The 19,311-nt window shown below is 38.4% G+C and overlaps 1 protein-coding gene and 1 long non-coding RNA gene across 2 annotated transcripts; both read right to left on the bottom strand.

Annotated features, from left to right (window-relative positions):
- Positions 1 to 2,451: 2,451 nt before the first annotated feature.
- Positions 2,452 to 5,342, bottom strand: LOC115918111. Its single transcript, XM_030989956.1, has 3 exons — positions 5,174 to 5,342; positions 3,896 to 4,020; positions 2,452 to 2,793 (listed from the first exon to the last, which is right to left on the bottom strand). The coding sequence occupies exons 1-3, from the start codon at positions 5,194 to 5,196 to the stop codon at positions 2,495 to 2,497; spliced, it is 447 nt and encodes a 148-aa protein (XP_030845816.1). The 5' UTR covers positions 5,197 to 5,342; the 3' UTR covers positions 2,452 to 2,494.
- Positions 5,343 to 6,308: 966 nt separating this feature from the next.
- Positions 6,309 to 9,758, bottom strand: LOC115925914. Its single transcript, XR_004064853.1, has 3 exons — positions 9,376 to 9,758; positions 7,112 to 7,219; positions 6,309 to 6,530 (listed from the first exon to the last, which is right to left on the bottom strand). It is a non-coding gene; the product is annotated as an uncharacterized LOC115925914 (long non-coding RNA).
- Positions 9,759 to 19,311: the final 9,553 nt, after the last annotated feature.

Here is a 19,311-nt window from a genome sequence, read left to right as displayed (position 1 = left end):
TATGGTCTCCATTGTGTTAATAGATGCCAGGAAAACATCACTTACGGGGTTCAAATAAACCCCCCCAAAAAAAAATCGGCTCGCCGCTTCGCGGCTCGTGGACGATGCTCCGCATCGTCATTATTTTGGTCAACCCCCCCCCTTAGCAAAAAGCTAGATCCGCCCCTGAATCTACGGAAAAACTGTCGCTAACATTTGCAAACATTCGCTCACTAATGTTGCTAATTGTCGCTAAACATCGTTAAACGTTAAACGTCAAATATTTTGTTTCAATCATTTTCTCAGACCTAGCTGTCATGGGCTGTCATAAGCTCCACCCTAAAAAAAATGCTCCAGATCTCATGTATCTTGTGACATCATGACATCTGTCAATGATCATTTTTGGGTGGAGCTTAGCAGGTCTGAGAAAATGATTTACAAAATATTAAAACATCTTTGAAATATATTTAGATGTATGAATAACAAAATATGAATTTATATGCACTATACAGCCCTGCACATCAACATGAATCAATTTATATTTGGATGTCACCCGACCTTCACAGATCTATATTATTTCTCTCGCGGCAGTCTTGCCGCACCCCAATACAGTGTACACTGGTTGCGCGCGCATGGGGGGCGGCAAGACATCTCATAAATTATGTGCAGGCGGCATCCCGGTTGAAAAACGCTGGGGCTGCATGCACGAGAGAGAGAGGCGGTTTAACTTCAGCCTGGTTGTTGAGCGCGGAAGTACAGTGGCTAAAGGCCCGGTCTCACCGCCAGAACTTTGCTGGAGCGTTCCTGAAGCGGTGAAAAAAATTCATCACCGCTCGTAACCGTTCACCACCGTTTAACAGAAGTTGGCCCCCGTTAAGGCAACGCCGTATACGCTCGGCCACCGCTGATGGTCCCTCCTACCGCTCCGAAAGTTTTGAGCTGCACAAAATATTGCGAGCGGTGAGGAGCGGGCAATTTCCGCTCCGGCAAAGTTCACCACCGCTCCAACAACGCCCAGTCACAGTTTGGCACCGCTAGACGCAAGTTCGTGGACGCTTTGGTCCGCTACCAACGCAGAAATCTTGAACGCTGGACCACCGCTGCTTCGCCAGCTTTGCCCGGGCGGTGATTAAACGTTGCACAAACTTTGGTGCATGGAGCGGTTGTAAGCGTTTTACGAGCGGACACGGGATTGCTGGAACGGTGTCGGGCCTGAAGCAGCGATCCATTGCGGTGATGAACTTTGGTTTGGCGTTGGTATGGAGGTGTCGGAGCGGGACCAACGCTCACTACCGCTCGCTACCGTTAAACCATCGCTAAAGCAACGCCGGCTTCAGCGGTGCACCGCTAAGGCAACGCCCGTATTTTCGATTTGTTTCCCATTTTGTGCGCGGTGACGAGCGTTGTCGAAATTCGGCCCCCTCTCCCTACCGTTCAAGGAACGCTCCAGCAAAGTTCTGGCGGTGAGACCGGGCCTTAAGGGTCAAGCATGATTACTTAAAAGGGGTGTAGCATGGCAAACACTGGTTAACGCCATCTACATCTTCTTTTTGACAAACGCACGTAAACGAATGGACTTGATTATAAAGGTCAGCGCGCGCTATAGCGTTCGCGAAACAGACCGAATTAGTTCTCCTCACGCTTCGGTTTCGCGTATGTTGCACGCACGTGAATATGGCGGGCGCGTCGTCCGTAACCACTTGGCCCCTATAGTCAGGCCACGGGAAAGACACTTAGTCTCGTCATGTTACATCCCTTTTAATAAATAGGTGCATACTGATACCTTGTATCACTTAATATGGAATGGATTTTCGTGCTGTTCGTGCTATTAAAAGAAGTATTCACAAATCGCAACTCATGGAAAATTATCTGAATGATACAAAAAAAAAAAAAAATTGTTTATATTTACAAGAAACGGTAACAATTTCAGTCCAATTCAATTAAAATAATTGTATTTCTATAACTCATTAAAAACATGAATATTTCAAAAAGCCACCAAGAAAATACAAATTTCTGTGCTAGATCGCCCGGTATTCATGCAGAAAAAATGGGGCTGCGATGTCATATAGGCTCCCTATTCAGCAGCTGTGGTGCATAATATTAATATCATATAGTATCCTAAATATCTGATTTTCCACACAAACCTGATTTGTGTATTTAGCCCAACATGGTATTCCAAAGTCGGTCTTTTGACCTTTATAGCGGAATTTTTTTTTCATGAACACTAATGGGGATATTTTTGAAACTTGTTGTATTCAGAGTTAATCATATAACAATTTGCGAAAATAAGATAGCGATCTACATTTAATAAAACGTTCATCAAAAGTTTTAGTTAATGTCTGGTTTTCCTCAAACAATTCGTTCCTATTTTCACGAAGTGACGGCAGTGAGGAAAATCTGCACGCAAATTGTATGCGATTTTCATTCACTACCATCATTTCGTGAACATATGGACGAATTTTTGCTCAGTTTCTCAATTTTTTAAAGCAACCGATTAGGTTATGGCTGTAAATTGTTAGTTTACGTATGCGATGCACAAACGACGGACACTTTCGAAAGCTGTAATATTATACTCAGTGTAGCTGAGTGTTTCTACATTATCGTAATGGGTCATGATTCCAAGTTTTGCTGGTACGTCAAGCCAATAGACTTTCCCATTCAAGATGGCAACATCCTTCGGATTGAATGTTAAGGAGATCCCCGATTGACCAGGTGTCAGCTCGACAGCAGGACCGATTTCCCCGCTGGTCGTGGATACGTCCTGATAGAAGGCACGGCCTCTCCCACTGCCATCGCAGAACAGGATGCGACCTCCTACGACCATACCGATGTGAACAGGCAAAGAAATGACAAATGAGAAAAATTGATAAGTAGGCCCAGGGTATGTAAAACACCTCCCTGGTAGGCCTATCAATACAAGTTTTTGTGTTGGTCTGTTAAAATGTCAACGATTTGGCACTAACTTATCGCGTGCCCCAACTTTCGGACTGCTCACAAGGACAAAAACAAGCAACTTAAACACATGAAGCATAACTACTGCACCTCCTTCCCAAATGAAAAATACTCTCTCTTTTATCCTTGTGATAATTGGTCCATTTGGTCCATGGTCAATAAACGACAACATGAAACCAATATAAAGGAGCGTCTGACAACCCCTCAGAGGAGCTATTTTGTTAGGTTAGGGTGTGTATTGTACGATATGTTTGATGATAGGAGCAGGTGAGGTAAAATTGACCCACTTTTTTATTCCGGGTCTAAGCCCGACGATACAGTTAGACTGGCAACTTTTTTGTCTATGACTGACATGGTTTAAGTAACTTTAATAGGTAAAATTCCATGTTTGGCCGGATTTTTCGGAACAGGATCTATGACAATTAGATTCTATTAGTATAGTGTAAATCTTTGTCGAGGAGAGGGGGAGGGGTGTCACAATCTGACACACGACTCTCAAAGAGATGGATGTGAGAATTTGTCCATAAAAGAGACTCATTTTAGGACCTTCTATACCTGTTTCTATATATTTGTATCAAATTCTGGATCCCTCGGTGGAACAGCGCCACCATGTTGGTGGATGCTGAGCAGGGTCATCCAACCGTTTATCTCGTATGTGTACATATTGTGTCATGTTTCGAATATTGTACTTATCTTTATACGGAAATAAATTCAAACCAAATTCAAATCAGAATTTCCCTTAATTAAATAGCATTGTAAAGAGAAATTGTCACCAATATTAGAGTCACCTTTATTAGTACTTTCAACAACTGATTTATTTTAAAATCAAATTTCCTTTAACTTTACTTTGAATGTGGGATAGCATGCGTTTTTAAATTCCACCCCTCCCTCCCTAAAGAAAGTTAGGGAGGGGTGTTTACCCCTACCCCTACCCTTGGATTTACGCCTTTGGATTCTATATTACCTTCTGCGTCGAATGTGAGTCCAGAGAAGCTTGCGAAGGCAAGATTTGTGTACACCTCTTCGGTTTCTCCTGTTCCATCAAGTTGCTTACGATCGATGCCATTTTTTCTGGTCCAGTACAGATAGCTTAAACAAATCCATAAATGCAACCATTGCATAGTTAGAGGGAGGATATTTGGATATTTGCACGGGTTACATGTCGCTTTTCCAAAGGTTAAGAATTCCACTGCAGGTGTATCATTCCGAAGGTCCATATTTCCGAAAATGGACTAGGGTTGATAATTCCGAAAATGACATGGAATTCGATATCGTTTTCTCGAAATTACGAACCTTCGTTATAACGAACCATATTTCATTTTCGAAATTATGAACCTTCGGAACAATGGACCCTTTTCACTTATGGAATTATAAACCTTTGTATTAACGAACCTCGGATTAATGCAATAAAATATACGGAACTATGAACTTTATTTCCCTGGTATATGGGAAATTCATGTTCTTGAACCTTTGGAAGAATTACCCTTCGGAGTCCAGACGGACGCACCCCTTCCCCCGATCAAATAGAGAGATAGGGAATACTAAAAGGAAAAATGATAGAGAGAGAAACAGAAGGAAAAGGGGAAAGGAAGTGTGAAAAGAAGAAACTACACTGATGAACCCTCCCCCCTAGTGCTTTGATGATTCCAGAAACTTGCAGTACACACTAATACTTGTATGCTAGATGATCAACCTTTTCTGATCGATTCCACAACGTTTCTTTCACAATACAATCACACGACCAGAACTCAACTTTATCTTCAATATGTTCGATTCCCCTCCTTCACTCTCTATTACACAACCATCTTTCCTCGTATTCCTATCTTTCTGACATATTGCTTCTCTGTGATTGATTTAAGACTGGATTTCTGGCATATCAATATTTGAGGACATGGAGAAAAAACGTGGCAAATTTACAATTGTTAATCAATACCTAATATTTGCACCGATAGACACTCGTGGCACCCCAACGATTTTGCCAAATGGCTAATATGGCCCATCGAAACGTTACTAAAGAAATAGAAGGCAAATGAAGTTACAGCCAAACCTGATTTAGTGATCACCTATCTACAAAGACCACATTTGTTTTCTCCCTTGAAAATGGTTTCTCATTGAAACACCTACTAAAGGAAACTGTCTACAAAGACCATTTTTTTGTGTTTCTCTTGGGCGGTCGATATAGACAGGTTTGACTGTACTACGTTAAAGGAATTTATATCTTGCAAACAAATATAAAGCTTACTTGTTGGCATCATCAGCAACCATGGCTTTGCAGTAATATATATCCAGGGCGAAATCTGTGTAATTTCCTACGCGATCGTCATCGAGAGACAGGGCGCCGATTTTACCTGTCGGGCTATAGTAGGTGACGAAGAGCTTCCGGGACAATTCTGGGATGTACACATCCAATATGGTTCCTGTGGATGAATACAGATCTAAGTTTAATACCCAGGGTTTACAATCTATTTAAAGGGGGTTCCCTCCCGCAAAGGGCATATCCAGGAATTTGTTAACGAAGAGGCCCCTAATATATGTTGTCGGGACGGGGGACAGTTTACACCCCCACACAATTCTCAGACAGGCGCAACAACAACAAATCAAAGGGAAAAATAACCATAATGTGTGTTTCTGGTCAAAAAATATATTGAACATTTTCCTAGGAGGTAGTGGTGGCAGGGGGTGGTTCGCTCAAGCATGTAGTTGGAACTAGATGTGATAATATTTATAAATGCTGAAGACTTGGATACCCCGTCATTATCCTTCCATGCTGTGTATGAGTATAATGGGGGGGGGGGGGGGGGGGAGGGGTTACAGACGTCTATCAATCAAAATGATTATAAATATATTAACATGAGTCAGCTTCGAATCTCGGTCCTATCAGAATCATTTTGTAGGCGAAAAAAGAGAGCTGACCGTACCATAGAAACGAGACCAACTCACATCTCTCCGGTTTTCAGATCAAAATGTCCCATTTCCAGACATTTTCAAGAAAGAATAATACGTTCAAAGGATATAGTTCAAATTCGTTCAGTATCACTGACACTGTAACATTTCGTATAATTTCACGTTTGTGTTTAACGAGTCATTAAAATCACCTGATATATATAAGAGAAATGCAAGTAGGATGTTATATTTATATCTGTCCCGCAATGTTTGTGTTTGCACTGTCATTAATGTCTCCAAATTTGATTCATAAAAATGCGTCTAGAACAAAGCAACTGCTCAACCAGTTTCTGCAAATTCGATATCATTTTAATTTTACCCAAAGATTCCCCATCTTGTGTTACCGGTGAAATTCGCCCCTGCAATATTAAAAGTAAGCTATTCTGGTTGGGGGGGGGGGGGGGTCGGAGGGGAGTCACCCTGTTTACCTGGGCCTTGGGGTACATTCGGAACAGCTTCTGGCGTTTTTCGGATGAGGTCTGTTCGCCAAATATCAGTGCCATTATTGTCGGTCCAGTACAGTGTTTGAGTTGAGTAATCAAAATGGAAATTCTTTAGTTTAATCTCCAGACTCATGAATTCGGTGAAATTGAGGTCTGGGAGAGCTGACACGAAAATCCTTTTGTCTGCATCTGAAACAAACATGACCGGTTCTCCTATAGAAACACAAACATAATTAATTTTGATTTATTAGTTAAATGATCATTTGACATCACATTGCACCTGGTGAAAATTGTAACACTCACGATAGCTCTCTGTAAATTAAAACTAAAATTGAATGAAACACTTTGGGTTTATAACAACAACAAAAAAACGCACATTTTAGAGCATCAAACTTTGGTCTAAGTCTATTACACATATTTCCTTATGAGATGTTCAAGGAAACAATCCCGGGGAGGATCTCGCCCCCAGATTAGAAGTTTCTGTTACGAATAAGAAAAGGGTTCTCTCTCTCTCTCTCTCTCTCTCTCTCTCTCTCTCTCTTTCCATAGACGTGGTAACCACAAGTGCATAATTTCGCCATCTTGTCACTTCACGAAATTTCCCAAAATGTTCTTTGTCCGGTTTTACCTAAGGTATGCCTATTGGATTGCAGGTAGCAAAGACCGGTCCCCCCTCCTAACAAAAACATTTAGAAAAAAAAAACAGTAACGATAATAATAATGATAACAATAATAATAATAATGATAATTAAAAAAAAATTAAAAAAATCTTTGACTAGCCTTCAAAATTTTACCTGTTGGTTGGTCGCATTTTTTGCCTTTGTAATTGCTCGGACAACGACATAGGTAGTCAAAGTTGGTCTCAATGCAATCACCGTGCACGCAAGGGTTGCTGATACAATCTAAACAAAACAAAAATCGAACAAGTAGTTACACAAACCATTTTTCATAATTCCAAAGGTTCATAACTCCGAACGTTCATATTTCCTTAAAGGTTGTTGTTGTTGTTGTTGTTGTTGTTGTTGGGTTTATCGGCGCTATCCATCGATTCCGATGATTTCCGCCAGGCTGTGTGTGAGGGCGTGAGGGCGTGAGGGCGTGAGGGCGTCTCACTTCTGCTGCTCTACGTTTCTGTGATTCTGATACTTGCCCAGTGTGTGAGATAAAGATTTATCTTGACCTTTGTTATTGGCAAAGTGCAAGATTATGGGGGATTAATGTGCTCGTTACTCATTATTTTTTAGTCATCTAATCTTAGAGCTGGTTGGTATTAATATCATGAAGTTTCGGTGTCAATTTATACAGTAAATGATAAATAATGTGTCTTATGTTTAATAGTATGCGCATTTAATAATCGGCTGCCATCATTTATTCAGGCTTTCGTATGTCCATCATCTCCTCCGTCACTCTGTTACTTTTATGAAGAAGAAAAAATCATGAAAAGCACAAGAATGATAACAACACAATGCTGTAATACACTTTATAATTCTTTATATCTTCCAGTACCTTTTATAAAGGCGAAAATGATTGAGCAGCTTTCTGCTTTTCCAAGTAGATCTTTTAGGTTAGGGTTCGTCACATGAAGTCTGCGATACATACGATTCCTCTGTCTTTCATATTTAGGGCATGATAACATAGAATGTTCGATAGTTTCGAAAATGTGACAATTGTCGCAAAGACCCGTATCATGCCTATTAATCAAGTAATTGTAATAATTAAGTCTACACTTACCAAGACGGAATTGGTGTAAAATTCTTTCATCCTTACCACAGCAACCTTTAATCATACACGTATATTTTACATCTCGTTGTGTTGTAGATTTATCTGCCTTTCTCGGCAGTTTCCCATAATTTCTGCCACTCAGTTTTGTAAAAGCCATCTAATTCACTCAAAAATTGTTGTCTGTTTCTATTGACAAAAATGTCTATATTGTTCTTGGAAGCCGCTTGTTTAGCTAAAGCGTCTGCCTCCTCATTGCCTGCTAGGCCACAATGTGCTGGAACCCATTCAAAATTTACTTCTATTCCAAATAGATTTATTTAAAGGGATAGTTGAGTTCTGTTTTCAGACCGCAAATGCCTTCAAAGTGCACGGTTATTGCTCTTATTCTTATCTATGACATTTATAGTGCCCTATTAGAACCTAAATTGCTATGAAGGTAATTTTAGACCCCAAAATGTGTGAAATTTAGCCAATACGATCATACCAATTCAGCTCCACTTTAAACAAAAACACGGTGACCGTTAATTAATTATTTGATTAAAAACAACAATACACGAGCCGGCTAATTGTGGGTATTGTAAGCAACGTAAATACCAACAAAAAAGCCAACATCGGCATTGGCTGAAATACGACGTAAAAGGCATTATTTGTTTTTTTTTCAACCGTTTTTTTTCAATTTTTCAAATTTATAATATTTGTGGTGGTACACAAATATTAGAAATCGTTATATTTCAGCCGTCTCTGAACCGATTTTGATCAAATAAAAATGATATTGTCATTTAAATATTATGTTCTTTCAAATTTGACACTCAGTTTTTCATTATCTCACAAAAAATTATTTTGTGTGGCGCCGTCTGCAACAGAACTCAACTATCCCTTTAAATGACATATAACCCTATATCTTTTCTCTGAATTTCGGAAAAACTTTGACATAACAAACCCTATTTCATTGTTAGGAATCATGAATCTTCCGAAAAACGTACCTTCAGAAATGGGGGTGGGGGCTCCGAAAACACTCACATAATGTTCATTTCTTCAAACTGTATACAATCGAACACTGTCAATACGTTGATGATTCAACATTATGACAAAATTTCAACATTATATGATATTAATATTTATATTTAGAATGTGTGTGTATTTATGTATGTCTGTCTGTCTCTCTCTGTCTCTGTCGCTCGTCAAATGCGATAAAACGAAGGATTTAAAGAAAGACGTATCCAAGATAAAAAATTTGGTATAATACTCCCATTGTTCCTTGTAAAACAAACACAAATACAGACCCACCGAACAAATCGAGAAGAAGTTAAGAATTGATAAGATTCGTGATAATTACCAGGAATTCTACAGAAACTCGCCAATCCTGGAAGGTTTGTCGAAACCCCTAGATATCCAGAGGTGTTTACGATCTTTTGAACTAGTTTAACTGAAACTCCATTGGCCAGCCCCAGTGATGGGCATGTTGGGAATGACCCGTAGCAACTCAGATTACCATGACAACAGCATGCTGAAAACAAAAATAAACGTGCTGTTTCAGTGATCTTCTTATAGAGGATTTAATTTGTCTATTGGTGGTGGAGAAGAAGATAATACCAGACAGACTTCTAAAATATTCTTAAAGATGAACTTGAGTTCTGGTTTAAAAAAAAAAAATCTCACAGAATCAACGAAACTTACACTAAATTTTCATTATTAAAGAATAAATGGAAATCAAGGTGTCGGGCCCCCGACACCATTTTGTGTAGTCCCATACACATATTTCTGTGTACAGTGCTTGTTACTTTACCAAGACTGGGCCAAATTTATTATGATTTTGATGACTCCAGAACCTTGCAGTACAAACCAATACTTACATGCTACATAATCAACTTTTTCTGATCCATTCCACACCTTTTCTTTCACAATGCAATCACATGACCAGAACTCAACTTTATCTTTAATGGGATGGATAATAGTGATGATAATTCATTTATAATATACATTCATATCAAAGGATATTTAAAATACATACTATTTATTAAAATACACAGTACAGACTTGAAAACATTCCCCTTAATCCCCTCACTAAATCATTTCAATAATCGTTTTTACATTGCGGTAAACACAGAGCTAAAGGGAGTAGAAATCCTAATTAATACCCATGAATACACCCAAAAAAGAATGAAATGTTTTTTTTGTATAATGAAATTGAAATGCGCTTATAATACAGAAGATATTACAAAAATATCTGAAGGAATTAAATCCCTTCAGTTGCCTGAAAAGAATGGGGTATATTTCCCACCGGGGCATAGTTATTCAAGAATCCTATCTAACCCTAGCCCTTTTCCCCTCCTTTTTGTAAGCGCCAGAGTCTATCTGTACTGAGTGCAAGTGATCGACCTGTTGTAAACGTATATCTGCCAATATTGTGAATATGCTTATGAAAGTAGTATAATAAGGATGTTAAAATAGTATATTGGAGGCAAAATGTATTAATTTTTTATGATAAAACATATTTTTCTTCGTAACATGACCAGGTGTGGATCCCGAGTCCGGGATCAAACCGCTGCCCAACTCCCCTTTTTTCCAGTTAAAATTATAAGCGATCTTCTCATCTATGAGAACATTTAATAAGTAACATAATAACATTTAATACCTGTAAATGATAAAGCTAGCACGGCGATGATGAAGAAATGAATTCTATTTCCATTGGTTGCCTAGATGAGAAGGTGAGAAATCAGTCCAATGTCAGTCAGTGATATACGATTAACTACTACATTATTCATACCCTTACCCTGCAAGTTTTGTATTTTGAAATATTGATATGACCCGATGTATGTTTCTTGAGAATGTGATATATTGAAGCTTATATCTAAAGGTACTCAACAAATGTCCTAATTCAGCCGGTCCACCTTTCATTCTTGACGTACGTAAAACACACACAAAAATATTTAATTTAAAGTGACTCGGTAACATTGTGGAAGGTTGATGAAAAAAATTGCTTAATTTTTGTATAAAATGTTACTTACTATATTCCTTCTACTATACTAACCCTCTGACATGCAAAAAATCCTGAACAAATTCTCAAACCACAAAGATATCTATGGTTTTCTTTGAAGGCGTCGATGTGAGGCACCGTCTAACAGTGATTAACAGTAAATTCTCCCAACCATTTTTGAACTTTCCCAACCGTTTTTCCATGAGAAAAATACATAAAACAGGCTATAAAAATCTGTCAACACTTAACTGTCTAGAATAGAATGTAGAGCCATTTTATTGCTTTGTGACGATTTACATTCTCCTAAAATGTAATTAAATTGTCCTTCTTGATGCTGAACAGGCTTTGACAAGTAGCAGAATAGAAGTAGAATAATATAGTTGGGAGAATTAAGGAATCGATCAGATCAGTTTTTCCCAATTTGTACCATGAATAATGATTCGTTTTCACTCGAATTTTCAGATTATCTTTAATTGTACATCTAGCATTGAAGTCACTACCTTAGCACCACTATCTCTCATCTGAACAATGTTACAAAGTCCCTTTAAAAAGGGGAATGAATAATTTAGTTAACTGTATTTACACGCTGGGGCGTCGCACGCTTGGAGTATAGGCAATGCATGTCTTGCGACAATTACCGAACCTATCTAAATATCTTTCTTTTTTCTTCCTTCAATACCTTGATAATGCTTATTCAAACACCTGAAAAAAGAGCGACAAAGCGAGTAACGTTCATGTTAATTGAAACCAAACCAGACCAATTTGACCCAAATTTTCAACGCATTTCTCTCATTTGCGATCATCTTCTCTGCTTTATTTTTCGCGAAATATATACCTCGTCATTCACCTTTCGAAAGAAGTATGGACACCTTAACTGAATAGTGCAAATACTCCTTTAATTTTGCGACACACTATGTTGACATCGGCAAGCTAAATTTATATGAGGAATTCATACTATATTATGCCATAATATTATAATCATTTTAATATTTAGCATTTGTCAAAATATAATTTGACGCCCTTTTATACAGTTTTTGATTATTGACTTAATTTTCATAACTGAGTTGCATACATATGTTTTAGACTTATTATTTTCGGAATCCATACAGGAAAAAAAGCTTTATAAATGTATTACATTAACCGTTGGGCGTATGACTGTCTAGTTTACAGTCAAAACTAAGACAAATTTGGCACGTTGGCGTATTAAATCTATTAGGTAAAGACGATGTGCTTCACTAGCCAAACGTTAAGAAATTGGCAATAACTCCTGGGGGTGTTTCACAAAGATCCTCAGTCGAACTTAACTCTAAGTTGGACTCGAAAGTAATGGAGAGCCATTTGTAGCCTTAAAATAAAATATATTCAAAAGCAAAAATTCAAGTATTTTAGAATTTTTATAAATTCCACATGAAGAACATGACATCTTCTTGATAATAGAAAATATGAATGATTTGAATCAACATTTTATGCCTACTAGAATGACTTTTACAAAATATTTTCATAGATGCTAACGGCATTCCATAATTTTTAAGTCCAACTTAATGATAAGTTCAACTTGAAACACCCCCCAGATGTATGTAACTCGATAGCGACTACTTTCGTTAAATCAATCTGTGGGCAATTTTAATGGCCTTGTGAATTACCTCTTGAAATATGCGAACATGACAATGACGTAGTACCTAATTCGAACATGATTTCTTTGGAATCTACAAAAGTGTATCAAAATCGCCCTGAGATGATATTTTTTTCTTCTCGAAAGTAGTAGCGATCGTGTTATGTTTGCATTCAATCAGCAGATGTATGAGATTTATTGTATTATTACCAACGCTCCTTCTCTCCCCTTTCCTTTTCTTCTCTGCAAGTCACACTCTTTTTTATTTTTATTGTTGTATCTAAGTTGAGGGATGCGGGCACGTCCAGCTACTTTGCTTATTTCTGTAGCCCTCCTATATCTAATGTTAATTATGCATTCAATATATTTGTTTAATTTCTTTTATTATCTGTATAAAATTATATACACTTAAAATATTGTATAAAAACATATTATGTTCATGAAAATGTATGATGAAAAAAAAAGAAAAAAAGATGCAGAAACCAATAAATCAAATCAAATCAAATATACTTAGGACAAGTTGGTAAATCCCAAACCTAATCTAATGTCTTAGTGCAACACCAACTCTAACTCTAATGACGAAATAGAGCCCGGAGCAATTGTTCCGATACTTGCCCCTGCAACAATTGCTCCGGGCTTTGTTTCATAAAAAGAATAAGGTTACGGTTAGGTTTATTTGGTTTCGATAAGGGTTAGGGTTAGGCTTTGGGTTATTTAGGTAAAGTGTTTAGGCCAGATTAGAAGTCCGGAATTCTGTTGCTATATTATATCGACCGCGGAATGATTTTTGTTTTCACCGGAGCATTGTGTTGTACAACCGAATTGAGTTGACTTGAATAAATAATAATAATAATAATAATAATAATAATAATAATAATAATAATAATAATAATAATAATAGTGGGTTCTTGTACAGCGCTCTTGTCTGTCGGACCCGACACTCCTGTTGCTCAACATTATTACCCCAGCTTTAGCATTGCTGTCATTATGGCACTGTAGCATTTCAAGGAATTAATTCCTGCCAGGTACATACTTACATCACCTGGGTGGAGTGTGGCAAATTGAGATTAATGTCATGCTGGAATGAATTGAATTAACTTTAATGCAAAAAACTAGAATAATTTGAATATGGTTGAACCTTTCAAATGAACTTTAATCTAACGGATCTGACATGATGTGAAGTGAAATTAATCGAGTTGAATTGGATCGGACTCAAATTAAATTGAACTGAATTAAAATTAAATTAAAACTCACCATACTACTCCACAAACTGTTGCCTAAAACGAGAATACACCTGATGGTGGCCTGTTCTTATACTATTAGGATAAAAAACCTGATGAGAGTTCGTCACAATGATAACATATTGGAGTAGTTCTCTTCAAGCTAAAAGGTTGTGTGCCAGGGAAATTAAACGAAATGAAGTACAGCCTCACTATATTATGGTTAGACCTGATGGGGCCCGTTTCACAAAGACCTTTTTTCAATGACAAATGACAAAAATCAGTGACAAATATTCTGATAACCAATCAGAAGGATCAGAAGGATTTCAGTAGCTTATAACAAAAACTGTCATTTGTCACTGATGACAAGTTCTGTGAAACGCCCCCCCCCCCCCCACAGGAAGCTTGACCAAAAGGAATTCTTGCCAATTAATTTGGCTAAAAACAACGACGCCATCAGGAGATTGAGGATAGACAAAATAATGAATTATAGAGATGTTGTTCAGTCATCCGAGCAAACAAAGCATTTCCACCTGTGGCGTAGCCCGAGTTTACCCATCGGGGGGGGGGGGGGGCAGGGGAACGTTTGGGGCATATTTCTTACTCGCAAAATGACATTCGGGTTCGAAACCAAGGCGATGCGCTTATTGCCCTTTGGTAAGGCATTAATCCTCATTACCAGGTCTCTCGGAGAGGACCTTAAGCCGTCGGTTCTCTGGTTGCTTACTAACAAGCATTTGTGCTTTCTTAGCAGTCAGGTGAATAACCACCGCTACAACCACTACAACTACTACATGCGAATTTAAAGGCTACGGATGAGGGGTGTTGGGGTGTAGCCTACGGGAGTTTGTCAAGGCGCCATATTTTCTCTGCCTATTCCCTTCCTCCCTTCCCTTTTGTTGGTTATATACCTTTCGATTGGGAGGCACGTACCCCATGCCCCCTTCTGCAACGCCATTGACCCTTGCATGCGTGCAATTGAAGTTTTCTTGATGCAGATTATTTCATCGTTTTAAGTGACAATGAAAAAAATTGTAGAGCTTTCCGCACGAAACGAAGATTAATCGATACGTGATAGAGACGCAAATGCGCAGAGCCGTCAAAGTAGAGGTAGATGTAGAGAGTCGAGGTTTTATTAAGAAAGGGTTTACAATGCGCTATCGACCGCTGGTATTGCGCAACCCATGGTTTGTTTATATTTGGCTGGAAAGTGAAAGTAGTTATTGAATTTTCTGCTTTTATTGTTCTTTGTATGCCGGTATACTAAAGAATGATATATATATATATATATATATATATATATATATATATAGATATAGGCCAATATAACAACAATAACAGGGTCAAGGTATCTCAAAGAATGCGCTATCGACCACTGGAATTGACAGCGCATTTAGGGTATTGATAGCTCGTAGGTTTAAGGCAGGAGAGAGAACAATACTTTTTCATAATTTTAACAAACGAATTCGTTTTCACTGGGTGCCTGCCGTAGCAAAAAGCAGATTTGACAAAAGACTCAACTCCGTTTCGGTGACAATCAGCCATGCATGAAGACTCTCGTCTACGGCTGATTGTCTTTTGTTAATTTCGTTTATTGATACGGCGGGCAGCCAGTGAAAACGAATTCGTTTAATGAAATTATGGAAATGCAAGCACTACTTTAAACAAACAGAACTTTGTCATTCCTCGCTCATTTTTCCTGATTGAGCTGTCATATGAAAGGCAGAAACTCAACTTTCTAGAAATGTGAATTTTCTTCGAAATTCAGATACCGCCCGCCAAATGTGTTTTTGGTTTACTTCCTTCAAATTGCTTTTAATCACTCATGCGTGAAATATGCATCATCTAAGTAGCATCACATGAAAGAGGAGACTCTAAGCTTTCCAAATATGTATCATTCATTAATTATAGATGTAATTAAGTTATGATAGAACATCGATACTTCTCGGTTTCGTTTTTTCTGGGACGCACTGTATAGGACGAAAATATATCACAATCACATGATAGAAAGATATTACCCGGCGCACTAGACAGTTATTTCAACCCCTAAAATAGAACAAAGCAATGTTTTTTCAGAAAAAAAACTGAATACTTAAAAAAAAAAAATGAGTTTCATATTTCTCAAAATATTATTTTACAGAATTGAAATTTTTTAGTTTTCTTTTATTAAAACACGATCTATCCCAAAACCCTTTCCCTTCCTTTCCCCTTCTCTTACTCCTTGGACTTACCCCCCCCCTTCCCTCTTACCCATCTCCCTTCCCCCTCCCCTCCCTTCTATTTGTGTGGATAGGGAATGCTTTCTGGTTAAGGTTTCTTTACATTGTCAACATTTAAAGTTGTTGACTTCGTTCCACCTCTACCTCGCTTTCCCTTAAACTTCCCAGTTTTCCAATTTACACAGATATAGGGGAAATTTATTTCTCATCAATGCCAAAGATTTTCTTTGAACCTGCGTTTAATTTCATCCATTGTTATAGATAAGCTCCGTTCTGTTCCCATGAAAATCAAATACTTTACCAGAATTAAAAAGTGATATACCCATCGCTCCTTACCAGAGGCGGCGAAGCGAGTTCCAAAATAGAGGGGGGGGGGGGCGGGGGGCACCAACAAAAAAGGGCACATTCTAGAAAAAAAGGGCGCCTACAAAGGGAAATCTCAAAGCGAAAATATACAACTATTTAGACATTGGCATATAAGCCTAACCCTATATTGCGATTACATTATCAGGGATGATTTCAATATTTTTTTTATCTTTGTACATCGTACCTTGCACTTGGGTGTGATGGTCTGAGAATTCATTTGCAAGCGAGCAAAAAAAAAAAAAAAATCGTGAGGTCGCAGTGCGAACAATTACTTATAAAGAAGAAAAAACCCAATCCTGATGGGGTTACATTCACATAACAGAAGGCTGAAAAGACCTTTGTTAAGTAAATAATTATAACATCTATAAATGCGAGCGAGCGAGCGAGCGAACTTTGGGGATATTGCTCTTAGCCGCTTGAAATTGGGGGCACGTTTAATGATAAAGGGAAATGTGCTGAAAAGGGGTACCGATCGCGAGGTGAAAGGGGGATTTATGAGAAGGGGGAAGTGGCTCTTATTAAAAAGAAAAAGAGGCACATGTTAAAATAAACAGGGCACTTATCAAAGATGACAAGGGGTAATTGTGAGAAAGGAAGGGGCACTCATAAGAAGGGAAAAAAAAACATTAAATATGAAGGAAAAGGGGCACGTGTCAAAATAAAAGGGTCAGTTATTGAAGATGAAAAGAACACTTATCAGGAGGAAAAGGGGCACTTGACAAAGTAAAACGAGTACCTCTCAGAATTTGATAGGGCTATTTACCAGAGATGAAAAGAGGCACTTATGAGAAGGGGAAGGGGCTCTTTTTTAAATGGGGCACTTATTAGAAAGGAAAGGGGGCACATGTGAAAATATCAAAGTCAAAGTAAAAGGGGCAACTCTCGGATTCAAAGAGGTCAATTATCAGAAGTGAAGGGGGCGCTTATCAAATATGAAAAGGGGCGCTTCTCGTACCTGAAAAGGGACACTTACTAGAGATGAAAAGGGCTCTTATGAGAATAGAACATGGACACTTATTGCAAAGGTAACTAGTCGAAGGAATAGGGGCACTTGTCAAATCAAAAGGGGCACTTTTATGTAAAAATTGTCACTTTTGGGGTACTTGAAAATCACCCTGCCTCCCCCCTCCGGGAGCGCCCCCTTTGCTCCTTTCCTTGATCATTTAATGTTATTCCAAGTAAATGGTTTTAGAAAATTACAATAATGAAATCAGTCAGGAAGAACGATATTAAGCTAGCTAGGAAATAACTTTTTATGCAATGAGGGACATACTCGATAATGTTCTTTCAAAATCTCCAATATAATATCATATTATTTCATTTTCCCAAATCAATCTTTACATGGTGGACTTCCTCATCCAAGGAACTTTTGTATCATTATTACTATTCAATTTTTTCATTACTTTATCTGAACAATTGTGCCTATAAATGAAATCGACTCCCAGACTAGGCGTTGTGGCGTGCGCCTGTAATCCAGCAGAGAGTGGACGTTACAAACTGATTCAGCCAAGGATGCATTTAATTAAGGTCAGATGAGCATAATTATGTTGATACCTTATTTGTGACACCGGCAGGTCACTTATATTGGTGGGGGAGTCCAGGTGGCTGAGCCCCATGAGGGTTTTAGACATTTAATAACGGTCAGATGAGAATCCAGGGGGCCGCATAAGGGTCCTTGGTGGGGACCAGGGGACGGAGCCCCCGTAAGCTTAGGGATTTTAGGCAGGTAATTGCGGTCAGATGAGCATATTTTGATCACTCATTCGTTCTTTCTTTCTTTTCTCTTTAGGGCTCGTGCCCCCGAACCCCGCCGTTCTGTAGGCCGTGACACAAAGGCTTCAAAATAGCATATTTTTTGCCTGACTGTAAATTTGGGAATACAAACCATCTTTACTCCTTTACTGCAAACGAGACGGTGTCGCTAAAGATCTTTTGGATTTGCCAATGCCAGCGACCACTCGGCCATACGAATAATAGACCCATTGAGTACCAGGAGTTAGCAAAAGGTCCCAAACATTCACAGATAGTGGCAAAGGATTGGCAAATAGTTGCTAATCTACGGAAAAACTGTCGCTAACATTTGCAAACATTCGCTCAAATGTTGCTAATAATATTGTCGCTAAACATCGTTAAACGTTAAACGTCAAATATTTTGTTTCAATCATTGTCTCAGACCAGTCATAAGCTCCACCCTAAAAAAAATGCTCCAGATCTCATTTATCTTGTGACATCATCTGTCATTGATCATTTTTGCTGGAGCTTAGCAGGCCGGGTCTGAGAAAATGATTTACACAATATTAAAACATCTTTGAAATATATTTAGATGTTTGAATAACAAAATATGAGTTGTATGCACTATACAGCCCTGCACATCAACATGAATCAATTCATAATTGGATGTCACCCGACCTTCATATATATCATTTCTCTCGCGGCACCCCTATAGAGTGGTGAAGTGTGACGTCATCAAAAAACTATTTTTCAGAATTTCTCAATTTTTTCTTCATTTTCCGAAAGAACATCAAAAATAATGTCTAAATATCGAAAACCAAGTGAATATGTCAAGTATTGGCTGAGATATGACCATCTGAATGAATATATTTCATATAGGAACTCAGTGTTATAATCATGCTCTGGCTCCTAATACATTGTACACTGGTTGCGCGCGCATGGGGTGCGGCAAGACATCTCATAAATTATGTGCAGGCGGCTTGCATCCCAGTTGGGCTGCACGAGAGCGCGGAATTCAGTGGCTATAATACATAACTAGAAACAATAACATAAATTCGGCGATCATCATTCATAACTCGAAATAGATCTTGACTAAGAGTAGGATATAGACTGTCAGCTAGATCTATCGTATTGAACTATACAACTA

The sequence above is a fragment of the Strongylocentrotus purpuratus genome, unplaced genomic scaffold (genome assembly GCF_000002235.5).
Source record: "Strongylocentrotus purpuratus isolate Spur 01 unplaced genomic scaffold, Spur_5.0 spur5_scaffold_19, whole genome shotgun sequence".
Taxonomy (NCBI): Eukaryota; Metazoa; Echinodermata; class Echinoidea; order Camarodonta; family Strongylocentrotidae; genus Strongylocentrotus; species Strongylocentrotus purpuratus.
The sequence above is the reverse complement of the archived record's forward strand: the minus strand, read 5'-3'. Positions and strand labels throughout refer to the sequence as shown.